Source organism: Taudactylus pleione, unplaced genomic scaffold (assembly GCF_031769625.1).
Source record: "Taudactylus pleione unplaced genomic scaffold, aTauple2 ptg000329l, whole genome shotgun sequence".
NCBI lineage: Eukaryota > Metazoa > Chordata > Amphibia > Anura > Myobatrachidae > Taudactylus > Taudactylus pleione.
Genome location: NW_028284730.1, coordinates 752,399 through 770,108, shown reverse-complemented (window position 1 = coordinate 770,108; position 17,710 = coordinate 752,399). Strand labels below are relative to the sequence as shown.

The window sequence follows — 17,710 nt, the reverse complement described above, 5'->3', positions numbered from 1 at the left end:
CTGGGGTTTCTACCTGTGAGGCAAACACTTTAGTGTTATAAATAAATGAGATGGGCAAATGAGTTATGATGGCTGCTAATGGCCCCAGCTGTACACTCTCTTGCAGACTGTAAGCTCTGAGGACCAAAGCAAACTCCCCAGAGAGAGCAGCTGTCAGTAAACATTACAACTCCATGTAACCCGGGTAACCGCCGGGGTCTGCTCGTGCAGCCAATCAAACTGCCAGGTTTACAGTACAATACCCCACTCTCTTTCCATTCGTTATCCACTGGCCAATGACAACACTCCGTGCTCAGGGAGCGTCCAGTCAGCGCGTCGCGGGTGCTGTGTCTGATTGGCTGGTTCAGGATCAGAGATGGAACGGAAGTAACTCGGGAGTAGCAAGATGGCGGACGCGGCGATGCGGGTTACTCGCTCCAGGGGTCGGCGGCTGGCTCCGTGGGTTATTTTGCTCCATCTGTTGGCGGTATTGCCGAGCACGGCGGCTGCGGATCAGACGGAGGATTATCTGAAGAGAGAGCATTCGCTGAGTAAGCCTTACCAAGGTGAGCTGGCATAGACTGGAACAGGACTCCGGGGACAGTAATCCCGGGGGGATATATAGCCGAGCTAGGAGCGGGGAGCCCTGTCTAGAAGATACTAGAAAGATCGATGAGGTGGTGAAGAGTCTACGTTATAGCTGGTTATATGCTGGACAGGAATGTATGAGAGAGCAGTGTAGATTGCTATATGAATAAGAGGGGCAGTGTAGGGGATATATTGAAGTATGAATAAGAGGGGCAGTACATGAGAGTATGAATGAGAGGGGCAGTGTAGGGGATATATGAGAGTATGAATGAGAGGGGCAGTGTAGATGCTATATTGGGGAGTGAATGAGAATGGGCGTGTAGGGGGTTATACAGAGGTATGAACAAGAGAGGGCGTGTAGATGTCAAACAAGGATATAAATGAGCAGGGGGGTGTAGATGCTGTATGGGGGATGAATGAGAGTGGAATGTATTTCATATATGGGGGATCTGAATGAAAGTGGGTGTGATATGTGAGTATAAATAATAGCAGGAGTGTAGCTGCTATAAAGATATAAATTAGAGGGGGAGTGTAGATAATATATGGGGGTATGAATAAGAGGGAATGTAGGGGGTATACCGGGGTATGAATAAGAGGGGGATTGTAGGGAGTATACAAAGGTATGATTGATAGGGGGAGTGTAGGGGGTATACAGAGGTATGAATGAGAAAAGGAGTGTAGATACCATACAGAGGGGTATGAATGAGAGGTGAAGTGTAGAGGGATATACAGAGGTATAAATGAAAGGGGGAGTGTAGATGTTATACAGAGGTATGAATGAGTAGGGGAGTGTAGATAATTATATGTGGATAGGAATGAGGGGGAGTGTAGATATTATACAGGAATATGAATGAGTGGGAGAGTAGTAGATTGTATATGGGGGTATGAATTATAGGTGGAGTGTACGGGGTATGTTTAAAAGGGCCCTAGACTGCACACCCTAAATATATATTTATTTTGGAAGGTGCTAAATGTTGGAGACTAATGTTGCAAACACAAAAAGAAGAATTCAGGTGCACGACTCCAACGTTACTAATTATTTATAATAATACATTTTGCAATAGAATTTTGCAATAAATAAATAGAGGTTTTGGCATAATCATGGTTATGGGCCTACCCACTGCGCCCAGGTAACCTCTGAGGGTAGGTCCCTAACATACTGGAGTTGAAATCCAGAGCGCAGGGCACCCCCAAACCAGCCCAGCGGAGCCACCCCAGGGCATCACTCTAATGAGGAAGGGTGATGTGTGAGATAGATAAGAGTAGCTGCTGCTGCATATAGGAAGGTGAAAAATAAAGATGTTTTAAGCAGGGATCTGGCATTTTGACTGCACTTTAACAAGAGGCACAATCTAGGTGTCCTAAAAATGTTTATACTGCAGTTTGATTTTTGGGGCGTGGGTCCCCTGGATTGCTTTGGTTGGGCTGCTTTAGGGCATCGCATTATAAACACATTTTTCCTTTCTTGCACTTTTAGCATCTCTATTGTTTGTTTAATATATAATGTATTATTTTCACATCTTTATTTTTCACCTTACTATATGCTGCAGCAGCTGCTCTTATCTATCCTACACCGTTTTACACTTCACCTTTCCTTATTGGAGTGATGCCCTGGGGTGGCTCCGCTGGGCTGGTTTGGGGGTGTCCTGCGCTCTGGATTTCAACCCCAGTAGGTTAGGGACCTACCTTCAGAGGTTACCTGGGCGCGGTGGGTAGGCCCATAACCATGGCCATGATTATGCCAAAACCTCTATGTATTGCATAATGTATTATTATATATAATGAGTAATGTTGGAGTTGTGCATCTGTAATTCTTCTTTTTGTGAGTGTAGGGGCTATACAAGGTTATGAATGAGAGGTGGTGTGTAGATGTTATATGGGAAGGCATGAATGAGAGGGGAAGTTTATAGGATATACGAGGGGGTGAATGAGAGGGGGAGCGTAGATGCTATACAAAGCAAATTACATAAAAACGGTTCAAACAGTGCATGGTGATAAATCAGACAGTAATTTGAGGAATACTAACAGACAATGAAACTAGTTCCCTGGGAAGGGCGGACAGAAATGAGCCATTGACTGTGAGTTGGAGCGCAGTGAGATAATGACGGGAGAGAACTAGGAAGGTGGAGGGTCCTGTTCATGAGTGCTTACAGTATGTGGGGGAGATGTATCAAGCCTTGGAGAGAAATAAAGTGGCCTAGTTGTCCGAAGTAACCAATCACCTTTATAGCTGTCATTTCATATACAGTGCTAGATAAAGGACAGAAGCTGATTTGTTGCTTTTGGCAACTTCTCCACTTTATCTCTCTCCAAGGCTTGATGCATCTTCCCCTAGGTGAAATGAGTGAACTAGGAAGAGATGAGGAGGGAGGACAGCATACGTGAAGTAAGAGTGTGAGGAGGGTTTTTAGGCTTATTTTCAGGTCACATTTGAAGCCATTTAGCTTGGTAGATAGTCTGATAGGACGGGGGAGTGAGTTCCAGAGGAAGAGAGCAGCACAGGAGAAATCTCAGATGCAGGAGTGGGTAATCAGCGTATAGTAGAAGATTGGAGATGGAGTAAGGATGTGTGAGAAGGGTTGTGCACAGGGGGATGAATGAGAGAGGCAAATTGAGGCACAGGTTGTTGTAACTAACTACAGTCAGGAAAGCATAGGGACATCAGGTATGAGCCCATTGGAAGCTTTCCTGGCCCCAGATTCAGTATCTGTCTTTCTGTATGAAGTTAATGAGGCCATTTGTGGTGCTATAACAGCACTAATGTCAGAAAGATGGATGGAAGCTAATGGAGAATCTGATTATTTTTTTGGCTATTGCACAGATAGATATATATAATTTATAATTATTATTATTATTTAATTTCAGGAGTGGGTTCCTCTTCATCATCATTATGGGATCTGATGGGCAATGTGCTTGTTACTCCTCAGTATATACGCCTGACACCAGACATTCAGAGTAAACAGGGGGCTGTCTGGAACCGTATGGTAGGTATAGGAGCCCATGTCTTGTAACTGTCTGACCATGTCCCTCAGGTATTTACTATCGGGAATTGTGAGGCTGAAAACCAGGGTCAATTTCTTGTTATTCTTAGAGGCCACTAAATTGCAGCTACAATTTGTCTTATTAGAGGTAGTAATCAAATTTACAGATATTATTGTAAATGTTTCAGGAACGCAGACTACCTAAAGGTGTGTGAGGGAGATGAGTGATTGTGGGAAAAGCATTGTTTGTCTCAGTCACGCTACCAGACTTCCTGTCCATGAAGCACTCTGCAGGTTGTTGCCTCTCAAGTTCTGCAGGATCTTTTTAAATAGATAATCATGAATGGCTTTAGTAGCTCTCTTATATAACTATAATTTCAGACACAAGTCCTTTTAATGTGAAACTACACCAGTTTGGGCAATATTACAGAGGGGGAACTGCTAGGAGGTCATTGTCCTCGGAGTGGAGGCAGCCATTTTGTACCTTAGTGATGCTACTTGTGAATTGGCGCTCATACTTTTCTATATAATTAGGATTTTTGGGAGGACATAAAACAGAGACATACAAAGACAAAATCCATGCAGGCATCTAGTGGGGATGTAAATGTAATAATGGCATGTATATATTTCCAGCCATGTTATCTCAGAGATTGGGAGTTACAAGTTCATTTCAAAGTCCATGGACAGGGCAAGAAAAACCTAAACGGTGATGGCTTTGCCATCTGGTACACCAAAGATCGAATGCAACAAGGTGGGATTTTCCTTTCATTTCTTCTCTTCTCATTTTATCTTATTTTAAATGCTTATTTTTGTAATATTTATTAAATATGTTCTGTACATACCGTGAACCCTTTTCACATTGCAGGTCCTGTCTTTGGAAGTAAAGACAATTTTGTTGGTCTAGGCGTGTTTGTGGACACATACCCAAATGAGGAGAAGCAGCATGAGGTACGTGTGTTCCTGACCTCTTGTCACTACTAGAATCCTTTACTGTATAGTTCCATGGTCCTGGGGGCTTTACTGCCGGTGCACCATGTTGTAAGCCTTAGCAAACAGACAACTTGTACTAGATTCGTGATGGGTGATGTATGGCCCAAGAGGAGCATACAGTCCGCCAAGCATATGTATGCGGCCACAAGTTTGTACTTTCTGCTTATGAGCCCAGCTTCTGTTCTCTACTTCATGCCCAACAAGTTACACCCACGGGCTACAACTTACTGAGTAAGAATAGGGACCGTGGGTTAAACTTGATGTGTTTTATAAAGCAGAAAATAGTCTCAAGTCTAAATTAGTTTTCTGTCCTGAGTTACTGCCACATTTCTGACCCCGCCTCTGTGTATGAATCAACCAATCCACATTGTGCATTTCTGAAAATCAAGTCTATAGCTGTCAGCCACAATCTGCCTGTGTAGTTGCAGAAGCTCTTCCCTCCTAACGTGGCAGCCTGTTGTAGTGGAATGAGACTTCATGTATCGAACGTGGCAACCTGATGTAGTGGAATGTGGTTGATCTCGTGTATAACGTGGCAACCTGTTGTAGTGGAATATGGGAGGACTCGTGTATATAACGTGGCAACCTGTTGTAGTGGAATGTGGAAGGACTTGTGTATATAACGTGGCAACCTTTTGTAGTGGAATGTGGGAGCCTCGTGTATATAGCGTGGCAGCCTGTTGTAGTGGAATGTGGGAGGACTCGTGTGTGTGTGTATTAAACGTGGCAGCCTGTTGTAGTGGAATGTGGGAGAACTTGTGTATAACGTGGCAGCCTGTTGTAGTGGAATGTGGGAGGACGCGTGTATATAGCGCGGCAGCCTGTTGTAGTGGAATGTGGGAGGACGCGTGTATATAGCGCGGCAGCCTGTTGTAGTGGAATGTGGGAGGACTCGTGTGTGTGTGTGTGTGTGTGTGTGTGTGTGTGTGTGTGTGTGTGTGTGTGTGTATATATAGCGTGGCAACCTGTTGTAGTGGAATATCGGAGACCATGTATATAATAAGGCAACCTGTTGTAGTGGAATGTGGGAGATCTCATGTATAACGTGGCAACCTGTTGTAGTGGAATGTGGGAGACCTCATGTATAACGTGACAACCTGTTGTAGTGGAATGTGGGAGACCTCATGTATAGAATGTGGCAGCCTGTTGTAGTGGAATGTGGGAGACTTCATGTATAGAATGTGGCAGCCTGTTGTAGTGGCATGTGGGAGGACTCGTGTATATAACGTGGCAACCTGTTGTAGTGGAATGTGGGAGCCTCATGTATATAACGTGGCAACCTGTTGTAGTGGAATGTGGGAGATGTATATAATATGGCAACCTGTTGTAGTGGATAGTGGCAGACCTCATGTATAACGTGGCAGCCTGTTGTAGTGGAATGTGGGAGAACCATGTATATAGCGTGGCAACCTGTTGTAGTGGAATGTGGGAGACCTCATGTATAACGTGACAACCTATTGTAGTGGAATGTGGGAGATCTCATGTATAACGTGACAACCTATTGTAGTAGAATGTGGGAGATCTCATGTATAACGTGACAACCTGTTGTAGTGGAATGTGGGAGACCTCATGTATAACGTGACAACCTGTTGTAGTGGAATGTGGGAGACCTCATGTATAACGTGACAACCTGTTGTAGTGGAATGTGGGAGACCTCATGTATAACGTGACAACCTGTTGTAGTAGAATGTGGGAGATCTCATGTATAACGTGGCAACCTGTTGTAGTGGAATGTGGGAGATCTCATGTATTACGTGGCAACCTGTTGTAGTGGAATGTGGGAGACCTCATGTATAACGTGTCCACCTATTGTAGTGGAATGTGGGAGATCTCATGTATAACGTGACAACCTGTTGTAGTGGAATGTGGGAGATCTCATGTATAACGTGACAACCTGTTGTAGTGGAATGTGGGAGACCTCATGTATAACGTGACAACCTGTTGTAGTGGAATGTGGGAGCCTCATGTATATAACGTGGCAACCTGTTGTAGTGGAATGTGGGAGATGTATATAATATGGCAACCTGTTGTAGTGGATAGTGGCAGACCTCATGTATCACGTGACAACCTGTTGTAGTAGAATGTGGGAGGTCTTATGTATACATCATGTATTCGGTTAGTAAAATGCATTTGAACTAAAGGAGACTTTACATTATAAGAGAATAAAAACATTAACAACCATCTTATTGTAGTTTGTATGCTTCAGAGCCCAACAATGGTCTGTAATAGGCTTTATATGTAAATAAATCTGTGGGGGAGCTGGAAGTAATGTATAAAGTATTAATTAAAATACGTCACTACCCAGAATTCTTCATTCAATTGTAAAGGCTCAAAACTAGATCATTATAAGCCGGCGCATAATACAACTAAATAGCAGAGGTTTTGATGTGAAAAATACACTAATGATAGACAGCCCATAATGCATCAATTACGGGGCTACCTATCACCATGTACTAGCTCAGGTGACTGGTTTATTGACTAGAGAAACGCAATGAACATCTGACCCTTTTACTTGCATATATAAAGGCTGATCTAGTCTCTCCTGTGTCCTGCGTGTTACTGAGATGCATTGTTTGTTTTCTCCTCTGCTTCTGGATTGGTGTCTCAGAAGAAACGGTACTCCGCAGGGAACCAGGTATAGCATCTACATCTCTCTCACACCTGCCTGCCTCCTGTCTGACTGGCTGTAGTGTTAGTGTATGTTATAATAATGATGATACTGGTTTATATTTTAGGTCTCATTTCTCAGACTTTCCTTCTTTAGCTCCCTGTACACACTAATGCTGGGTACACACTGGGATGATGTCATTACATTTTGGTCAGTTCGTAATGACCTATTGTGCAGTGTGTATGCGCGATACATGCGCTCCTGCAGTCGCATGCAACGTAATCGGGTTTCATGTGCTGCACGTCAAGCCTGGTGATATCGCAAGCAGCCCCATTCATGGCACATGGAGTTTTCACCAACTACTTCATATATATTTTTATGCTTTTCAGCTATAATTTGCAGATTAAACTATGTTGGACATAATACAGTGCACCAACACCTTGTCTAAAGGGGCATATCCACCAGGCGATTTTGACAGGCGATTGCACGATAACGACGTCGTTATCATGCAATCGCTTGTTAATCGCCCACAAATCGGGCATGTAAATGTCAATAATGATCAGCGATGTGCGTGCCCACTGGTCGTTTTTGCCATCTATCATCGCCCGTACATGCTGGTTAACCTGACTATCCCATCAGGTTCAGTATGTACGGGGTGCAATGGATGACAAGAAGAGAGCACCTTACATATACAGTGAGCTGGGTGCAATCAGCTCTTGCTGCCGCCTTCCCTGTGCTCTCTGCAAGAAGCAGACCTCTCTGCAACACACGGCTCAGCTTCGTACCAGGACATTCACACCACTGCCGAAGGGAAACAAACAGTCACAGCCTAATGACGCTGGACACTCACATGTGATTTCATGCCTAGGCCGAACGAGTAAACGTTCAGTATAGGCACATCAATAGACATAGAAACGACAGCATGATTACAATGTTGTAATCGTGCTCTCATGTCTGTCTTATTAGTGGATGGGCACCTTTACACAGACCTCTCTTGTTTGTCTTCGTTATCTATTTGGATCAATGCTAGATTAGGTTTTGTACTTTTGAGCTGCTGGCTGATTTGTTCCGCTCCATTTATCCATCCCTATGCGCCTAGCTCTTCTGCAGTCGTCATTGACCAAATAACGGGGAGAACAAAATAATATTGGAGCCATCGGCTAGCATTGTGTGGCACTGTGCTATAGGAATAACTGTTTGGGCTCTGATTGTATTTTATCTGGTGCAAGGTTATGTAATTACCATTTATGGTCTTGTCTTCTTACCAGCGCGTATTTCCTTTTGTGTCTGCTATGGTGAGCAACGGGTCACTGACTTACGATCATAGCCGGGATGGGCGTCCTACAGAGCTGGGGGGCTGCACGGCCATGGTGAGGAACCTCAACCATGACACTTTTCTTGTCATCCGCTATGTCAAGCGCAGACTCACGGTAAGACTTTTACTGTATTCCAGGAGAGTTTTCCTGCCCTGTCTCATATCGTTCTGCACCACTTTGTAGTTCCTCATCCCACTTGTGTCCAATTAAGCTGCAGGAACATCTCAAGGATGATCAGTGGAAATAGGATGCACCTGAGCTCAATTTTGAGCTACATGGCAAAGGCTGTGAATACTTAAGTAGAAGTGATTTCCTAGGTTTTTTTGTTTTTGTTTTTTTTTTAAATGTGCAAAAAAACTTTTTACACGTTGTCATTATGGGGTATTGTGTGTCGCATTTTGAAGACAAAAATGAATTTATTCCATTTGGAATAAGGCTGTAACATAACAAAATGTGGAAACAGTGAAGCGCTGTGAATACTTTCCGGATGCACTGTAGGACATTTCATCCACTATCTCTGTCCTGCACTCTCTCTATTTGCAGATCATGATTGATATTGATGGAAAACAGGAATGGAGGGATTGCTTGGATGTACCTGGTGTGCGTCTTCCCCGTGGATATTACTTCGGGACTTCTGCAGTAACTGGAGATCTGACAGGTAAGAATAAGTATATAGATATGAGAGGAAAGTATTACTCCATTTTTTTATTTCATATGTTATTGAATTGTAATCTATTGCACTTTTAAACAATATAGTGTAAGTACCAGGCGGGACGCCTAATACTGCATTACCATATTACAGCTATCGCAGATACAGGTTTAGCTCCGTCTGAGGCTGAATTACCCCCCTAGTGTGGGAACATGCAATATTTAGGTCCAAAGTCCGACTATGGGCCTGATTCACTACCGATCGCAACTGCGATTACGCATGCAATCGGCCGATTGTTGCGTTCTGCGTATACATCGCAGTGTGTGAAGACTTCACTGCAATCAGGACTGCGCAGGCCCAACGCAGAGTGAAAGGTTGGGGGTGCTCGGGAATGGGGGGGGTGCTCGGCGAAACGCAGGCTTGCCAGTGTGTTTGAACGCCGTTGCAGGGTCGTGCATAAATTATCCACTGTGATGCCCTACGCAGCCTGAGGCCTGATGGCGTGCATGGCTGTTAGTAAGGTTAGGGATTGTGCAAGTGTGCATGAGGCTGCGATGCTATTCGATTGTACCGATGGTTTTGCAGTCTTGCTAAGTATTACGGATGTGCGGAAGGTAAGGGGGCGTCCTTATGTTAGGCTGCGACGGCATTGTGATTGCAATCATTAGATTACAGTGAGACTGCGTGCGTAATCGCAATAGCCAGCCTTACTGACGCAGGCCCTGTACCAGTTGTAGCTAGGAATCACACACTTAAGCTGGGCATCCACTATACAATGATCTGTCAGATATCTGTCCAATCTGGCTGGTTGGAATGAAAACCTGGTAATGTATGGGAGCAAATGACAGTCCATCATATGGTTTTAAACACTGAAAAAAGGACAACAAAAATTGTTTATTTATTACTACCAGTTATTATATAGCGCACACATATTTCGCAGAGCTTTACAGAGAATATTTGGCCATTTACATCAGTCCCTGCTCCAGTGGAGCTTACAATCTATATTCCCTATCACGTGCTCACACACATACACACTAGGGTTAATTTATGTTTGGACCCTATTAACCTACCAGTATATTTTTGGAGTGTGGGAGGAAACCCATGCAAGCACAGGGAGAATATACAAACTCCACACAGGTAGGGCCGTGGTGGGAATCAAACCCATGACCTCAGTACTGTGAGGCAGTAACGCTAACCATTACACCGTCTGGTTACATTTGTGTGTTTTTAGCCAAAAATGGTTATTTACACAAATTGGTTATTTTCCAGTGTTTGTGAGCAAATGGACGATTGTCATTTGCTCCCCTATGCAGTGGCCCCTGTAGTAGTCCCCCCCTATGCAGTGGCCCCTGTAGTAGTTCCCCCCTATGCAGTGGCCCCTGTAGTAGTCCCCCCCCTATGCAGTGGCCCCTGTAGTAGTCCCCCCCTATGCAGTGGCCCCTGTAGTAGTCCCCCCCTATGCAGTGGCCCCTGTAGTAGTCCCCCCCTATGCAGTGGCCCCTGTAGTAGTCCCCCCCTATGCAGTGGCCCCTGTAGTAGTCCCCCCCTATGCAGTGGCCCCTGTAGTAGTCCCCCCCTATGCAGTGGCCCCTGTAGTAGTCCCCCCCTATGCAGTGGCCCCTGTAGTAGTCCCCCCCTATGCAGTGGCCCCTGTAGTAGTCCCCCCCTATGCAGTGGCCCCTGTAGTAGTCCCCCCTATGCAGTGGCCCCGGTAGTAGTCCCCCCTATGCAGTGGCCCCGGTAGTAGTCCCCCCTATGCAGTGGCCCCGGTAGTAGTCCCCCCTATGCAGTGGCCCCGGTAGTAGTCCCCCCCTATGCAGTGGCCCCGGTAGTAGTCCCCCCTATGCAGTGGCCCCGGTAGTAGTCCCCCCTATGCAGTGGCCCCGGTAGTAGTCCCCCCTATGCAGTGGCCCCGGTAGTAGTCCCCCCTATGCAGTGGCCCCGGTAGTAGTCCCCCCCCCCTATGCAGTGGCCCCGGTAGTAGTCGTCCCCCCCTATGCAGTGGCCCCGGTAGTAGTCGTCCCCCCCTATGCAGTGGCCCCGGTAGTAGTCGTCCCCCCCTATGCAGTGGCCCCGGTAGTAGTCCCCCCCTATGCAGTGGCCCCGGTAGTAGTCCCCCCCTATGCAGTGGCCCCGGTAGTAGTCCCCCCTATGCAGTGGCCCCGGTAGTAGTCCCCCCTATGCAGTGGCCCCGGTAGTAGTCCCCCCTATGCAGTGGCCCCGGTAGTAGTCCCCCCTATGCAGTGGCCCCGGTAGTAGTCCCCCCCTATGCAGTGGCCCCGGTAGTAGTCCCCCCCTATGCAGTGGCCCCGGTAGTAGTCCCCCCTATGCAGTGGCCCCGGTAGTAGTCCCCCCCCCCCTATGCAGTGGCCCCGGTAGTAGTCGTCCCCCCCTATGCAGTGGCCCCGGTAGTAGTCGTCCCCCCCTATGCAGTGGCCCCGGTAGTAGTCGTCCCCCCCTATGCAGTGGCCCCGGTAGTAGTCGTCCCCCCCTATGCAGTGGCCCCGGTAGTAGTCGTCCCCCCCTATGCAGTGGCCCCGGTAGTAGTCGTCCCCCCCTATGCAGTGGCCCCGGTAGTAGTCGTCCCCCCCTATGCAGTTCACCCAGTTGCAGTGCCCCCAGTAGTGGTCCCCCCCCCCCCTATGCAGTTCACTCAGTTGCAGTGCCCCCAGTAGTGGTCCTCCCCCCTATGCAGTGCCCCCAGTAGTGGTCCTCCCTATACAGTGGCCATAGTAGCGCCCTCCCACCCTATAAAGTGCCCGCAGTAGCTCATATGCTGTGCCAAATCCCCCATAGTAGCACCCCCTCCCCTTATGCTGTGCAAGTGCCCCCTTACATAAACAAACAAAAAAACCACACAACTTACCTGATCCCTGCTCCTGCCGACGACTGCCGCTGTCCAGACGCTCCTCCCGGCCCGCTCTCGCTCTGCACCATGGGATGAGAGAGACGATATGACGTGACGTCTCTCCCATCACCCGCTGCAGAGGGAGCCGGAAGACGGAGTTCATGAATGAGCTCCAGCCGGCTCCCTCCGTGGACAACGCAGCAGCCAATGAGTCTGTCTGACTCTCATCGGCTGCTATTACAAACACACAGCCGCCGCTGGCAGCTGTGTGTTTGTAAACTGTGTAGGGCAGACCGCTCTCATTGCAGTCTGCCCTACACTTGTGGGGCCCGGGGGACTAGTGGCGGTGCAGTAGTGGTTATGCACCACAGCGGGCCCCGGTGCAATGCTAGTTCTTCCCCTGTCCCATACATTACCAGGTTTTCATTCCAACCAGCCAGATTGGACAGATATCTGACAGAAAATTGTATAGTGGATGCCCAGCTTTAGTTACTCAGTAGTACCTGTACGCCCCCTTGTGGCAAATAGCAGTCAATGCTTTTTGTAGTAATCCCACAGGAGAAGATTGAAAAGGGAGAGAATGAGGGCAGAGTGACCTAAAGCAGCATTTATTGGTTCTGGCCACTCGCTGCCCTGTAAAGCACTGACGGCTTCTTCTTTTCAGACATGTCCCGCCTTGTGTGCAACCCTGTAAAAGCCATCCTGAATCATTAGTATGCAGATCACATGGTAATTCAGTCAACTTTCAAGTGACTAAAGGTTAATTCAGTTTACTAAAGTTGCTAGAGATCATTATAACCCTATTATCCCTCAGTGTCTAGCTCATCCTCTGCTGTGTCATCGCACCACTTTGAAATGTGCTCATATTAACCTAAGCAGTAGTTAGATTATTTGGAAAAGGCTCCCCCCCCCCCCTCTCTCCATAGTAAAACCTATATTGACAACTCTGCTTATGTCAGAAGACAGCTGATTGGATAAGCCACCACTTCCTGGCAAGTGGTGCAAGTCCCGCTCACTTCCAAAATAATGCAGACTGCAGTGCTGTGATGAGTTGTGTGCGGCACGTCCAGCCACCTGCAGGAGACCGTTACCGTGCTAGCAAAGCAATGTCGTCATTTCCTGACTCTCCAGGTTTGTCCAGTATGCAAATGAGCAGCATAGATATAACTCATTTAGAGGCAGCTATTCTATTTACATGCCGGCTTTATAATTGAGTCAATACAGTAATGTATCTTGTTGACCTTGTCCAATCCTCTGCGCAGACAACCATGACATCATCTCTCTGAAATTGTACCAGATCACTGTGGAGCGTTCGCCTGGAGAGGAGAAAATGGACAAGGAGGTTTTCATACCCAGCGTGGACAACATGAAACTACCAGGAGGTGACTGTGCTTTTCTGCCTTGTAGTATTCGGTGTACTTATTCTAGTTGCTCATCTATATTGTTCCCTCCTGTGCTGTGTATTCCATAACACCTGTTACTTTTCCCCCTTTTTCCTAGTGGATGATCCTGCGGAGTCTATGAGCGGTTTAGCACTGTTCCTCATCGTCTTCTTCTCACTAATTGGATTAATCTTTGCTGGCGTTATCTTGCTCATCGTGTACAACAAGTGGCAGGAAAGAAGTCGGAAGCATTTCTACTGATAGCATAGGGATGCTAGCCACTTACTGGGTCTTGGCGCACTGCTAGGACTTGCAAACCGATGCCGGTGGCGGAGAGTCATTCTGTGAATGGGTCAGAATACGAGTCCTTCCAGCTTGTGGCAAGATATGTAGCGGACTATGCTCGTCTGCCTCTTGTTCAAAGTCTTTCTTTGTTTTAAACACTGGTTTGTTTGTTTTTTGTAAGCTGCTACTGAAGACTTCTCTATCTGTATAAGATCCTAAGTTTTCACATTTGTGTGTGAATGAAGCGTGCCCGTCACCTACACACAGCGGGGGATAGGCACTCTGTTGTACCACTATTATGAGAATGCTGCCTATCATTCACTAGTCACTGCTGTCATCACTCACGCCCATAATGAATTTGAAAGAGTTTTAGTTCACCCTGTTGTGTCTGCCTCCTGTGTAGTGAATGGTACAGGTGAAGAACAATAGCACCAGGCCAAATTCACTTTCTCGTCCATCCACACAACTTCTATTTTAATATTGGTTTCCTAATGCTGTGTAACCAAATCGCCATCACACAACAATCAACATGAATTTAGTTTTGTTGTATTTTTGTTTTTTTAATTGCCTAAAAAAACAAAGCTGCATCTACCCAAAGACCATGCCGGCGTGCACAACGGTGCCGAGTGTCCTTGTGTGATATGACTGACAGATCAAATATTTGTTTTTCAAAACGTAGCGCGAGTTTATAAAATAGCATCAGTTTGTCATAAATCTGTCCGTGTGATGAGAAATGTAAATGTTTGTTTCCGGTTGTATCAGATCGCAGTTGTCAAAAAGCTGTTCCTGTATCGGAAGGAAACTGTGACCTCTAAAACACCCTGGAGCAGATTCCGTTTGCCGCGGAGCTTCAGCTTCACATTTTAGTGCCCGGAGCTATTCAGTTACTGCCCGAGGGCGCGCTTAACTCAGATTTCTTTCTCTGGAGGTGCAAACAGAAATCTGTATTAACTAGTGCTTACTGGGCTATGTGCGGGTGCAATTGCATAGCTCCAGGCACTCAACCCGGCAGCTATGGCTTACTGCGGGAAATAGATGAAAAGCTTTGGGCACTTGACCTGTGAGCTAAAACCATGCGGCTGCTTGGATCGGCCCCTAATGGCATATCCAATCTGTTATACTATGTAAGACTTACAGCCCTCTCATTACTGCCTGTAGAATGTGATCTGGGTACAGAGAAACCCGCTGCTTGTGTACGGATCGCAGTCATAAAGTCCATTGCTGTTTAGTGCCTGTGTTGCCATAACTCTCGGCTGAACCTATGCATATATGAGGCCAGGGAAATATGTTCCAGTCACAGGTGGAATAAAAATAAACCTCAGTATGTATACATATATACTAAGCGTGCATATCACTTGCTGCTTACCCCCATGCTTCTCATCACTGACTCCAGGATCTTCCCTTGGATTTGCTTTGGTGGTAGTGATGGGAAAACTAATAAAATATAAGCTACACAATCATCAAGAGATCCCACAAACATTCACACACTAGACATCTGTGTGCTGAAATCTCTTGATCATATGTTCCATGCATGGAGTTGATCTGTAGAGAAGCGTCATCTCCTAGTGTAAGGCTTCAGACGCACACAGAAGATGCCAGCCCAAATTAAATGGCAAATCTGGGAATTCCTGCACATGCGATATCTCTTCAGCTGCACTAAACACTCTTATGCTGGTCCCTTATGTTTGCTTTTGTAATGGTTTTCATTAGGCACTATTTGGTGTAGGCCTGCCAAGTTATAAGGTCACGATTAAATGTCTGTTCCTTAGCGGCAGCTCTTGGCTACTAGTAGGCAACGTGTTCTGCTGGTGGAGTCCTCACATAGGGCCCAGTACAATGGACTGGTTGTGAGAGCTGCACTTAATTATTCCATTACTGCCTGTTGCCCATCTGGGCTCATTGTTACATAATTGCTCATATTCTATTTATTATATACAGTCTCTATACAAATCCATGTAATAGGATTGTTAGTCAGTGACCTTTCTACTGACAGCGTTACTGTATGAACGGGTGCCCTCCAATCATTACACGTGTTCCTCTCCCTTACACTATTAATGGCACATCGTACTTTACCAGGGTGGATTACCTCTCATGTCTGGTTGTGGTGAGAAGACCCTTCCAACTGATAACTTGGCCACTTTGTGTTCTGTAATGGAATCTATTTATGTATGGTCTCTGGGAACTATTGATCACCTGTCCATGCTGTCTTGTACCTATATCACAAGCAATCTGCAATACATGGGAGAATGATTCAATCATCATCTATACAATACTGAATTGTGTTTTATTATTCCGATGGTCGATGCCTTACTGACTTGTTATAGATGTCTTTGGATGTGTACTATTTATAGGAGGGGAAAACCTGTAAAAATAACTAAATAAAATATCAGTGACTCTCGCTATTCTGAACCATCATCCGCTGGACAGTGCACTTACATAAGGTCTGGGCCCATGCTGAGGTGGAATCCTACAGCTGGAAAACAGCAGACTGTCTATTCTTATATACATGTATTATATAGGGGATCGTGCCCATTTCTGACTCAGGGAGACAATCTGTCCGGGTTCGGCACTGAATTTTATACTGTGAATGTGGATATGTGTCTTCTGCTGCCTTTATTTCCTCTCTGCTTGTGTATTTCAATAAACCATGTTCTGATAATTGTTTATTTATTTGCAGGACCCAGGATTAGCCAGTAATACCCCTTTCACACTGCATTCCCAGGTAGCACCCAGGATTTTGTACACTGGTGCGACACCTTTCAGACTGGCGGCCTGACCCGGCTCATTGACTTTACGCTGTCATGTGCCAAGCCGGCGCTTGCAGATCTCCAAGCGCCGGCTCTTCCTATGCTGTGAAAGGGAGACCCAGATCAAATCGACCCGGGTTACCCATTCACACTGCACTGCGAGCCAGGTTGAACCCATGTTCAACCCTGCACGTTAGTTACCCAGGTTGAAATGCTAGGTTATTTTAACTGGGCCCCTTTCACACTGCACAGTAACCTGGGTTGCTGCTGTTCATGCAAAATAACCCAGGTTATTGCTGGCAGTGTGAAAGGGGCATAAGATAGATACCTTATCATCTAATGTAAAATACTAGGATATTCACCCCATCACTGCTAAGTTCAAGTAGGTTCAAATTAAAGGAGGGGGGAGCTTTACAAAAATGTTTTTCTGACTCTCGGCCCCAGGAGTGGGTCGGGCTGGATGATGTAATCACGTCATACCGGCAATTATGTAAAAACAGCATAAACTTTACAGGACTTTTAAAGCTCAAACTCCTGTTTACCTTTCTTTTTAAAAAGGAGAGTTATGGTAAAACTTACCTTTTTATTAACTCTTTCCTCGCAGTCCATAGGGTCTACAGGGAGACAATGGGGTGTAGATGGGAACTGGAGGACCAGACACCAACAGCAAAGCTTTTCAATCCCAGGATGCTTCGGTTCTTCCCCCTATACCCCGCCCACAGCCTGAGGGCAACTCAGTTTTGTTAACAAGCCCAAGGCAGGAGAGGAGAGAAGGAAGACTGGTACACTGAAGAATCACACTGTTACACAGAAGGAAACAAGTGAAATAGAGAAGAAACCCATAGAAGCCAGGTGCGTCAGGGTGGCTGCCCTGTGGACCCTATGGACTGGAAGAAAGATGGTTAACCAAGGTAAGTTTTACCATGACTCTCCTTTTCTTCACTGTTCATAGGGCTCCACAGGGAGCCAATGGGGATATCCCAGAACAGTTGTTCAAGGGCAGGAACTCTCCTGAGCTGATAGAATGCTCCCTTCAGGTGTAGAGTTCTCCTGAGAGGCAAATGTATCAAAGGCATAAAAGGTGTGGACAAAAGACCAGGAGGGCGTCCTGCATAGCTTGCAGCTGAGGTGCCACGCCGTGACCCACAGAGCGAGTAGAATGAACAGGTACTGTAATCTGCACACGAAGGTTAGACTGCGTGTAAAGCCTGTGAGATAGTCATGTGAATCCATCTGGCCAGAGTCTGTTAACTGGCCATTCCTTCTTGTGGAATCCATATAGGACGAAGAGGGAGTCCGATTTCCTGTTGGAAGTAGTACGGTCCACATAGATCTTC

At 46.2% G+C, this 17,710-nt stretch overlaps 1 protein-coding gene across 2 annotated transcripts; it reads left to right on the top strand.

The window, feature by feature from the left end:
* The first annotated feature begins 281 nt into the window (after positions 1–281).
* On the top strand, positions 282–15,622 carry LMAN2L (lectin, mannose binding 2 like). 2 transcript variants are annotated; one of them, XM_088443277.1, is made up of 9 exons: positions 282–545; positions 3,433–3,551; positions 4,182–4,299; positions 4,414–4,496; positions 7,147–7,173; positions 8,415–8,576; positions 9,006–9,120; positions 13,222–13,341; positions 13,460–15,622. In XM_088443277.1, the coding sequence occupies exons 1-9, from the start codon at positions 386–388 to the stop codon at positions 13,600–13,602; spliced, it is 1,047 nt and encodes a 348-aa protein (XP_088299403.1). In that variant the 5' UTR covers positions 282–385; the 3' UTR covers positions 13,603–15,622. The 2 variants fall into 2 exon arrangements, with proteins under 2 accessions (XP_088299403.1, XP_088299404.1); XM_088443278.1 differs by lacking the exon at positions 7,147–7,173.
* Positions 15,623–17,710: the final 2,088 nt, after the last annotated feature.

What these genes read in the sequence shown, in the direction of transcription:
- LMAN2L (XM_088443277.1), top strand. Translation starts at nt 386, where the DNA reads ATGGCGGACGCGGCGATGCGGGTTACTCGCTCCAGGGGTCGGCGGCTG. An exon ending in CAAAGATCGAATGCAACAAG is followed by an intron (nt 4,300 to 4,413) that starts GTGGGATTTTCC and finishes TTCACATTGCAG; the next exon opens with GTCCTGTCTTTGGAAGTAAA. An exon ending in ATGAGGAGAAGCAGCATGAG is followed by an intron (nt 4,497 to 7,146) that starts GTACGTGTGTTC and finishes TTGGTGTCTCAG; the next exon opens with AAGAAACGGTACTCCGCAGG.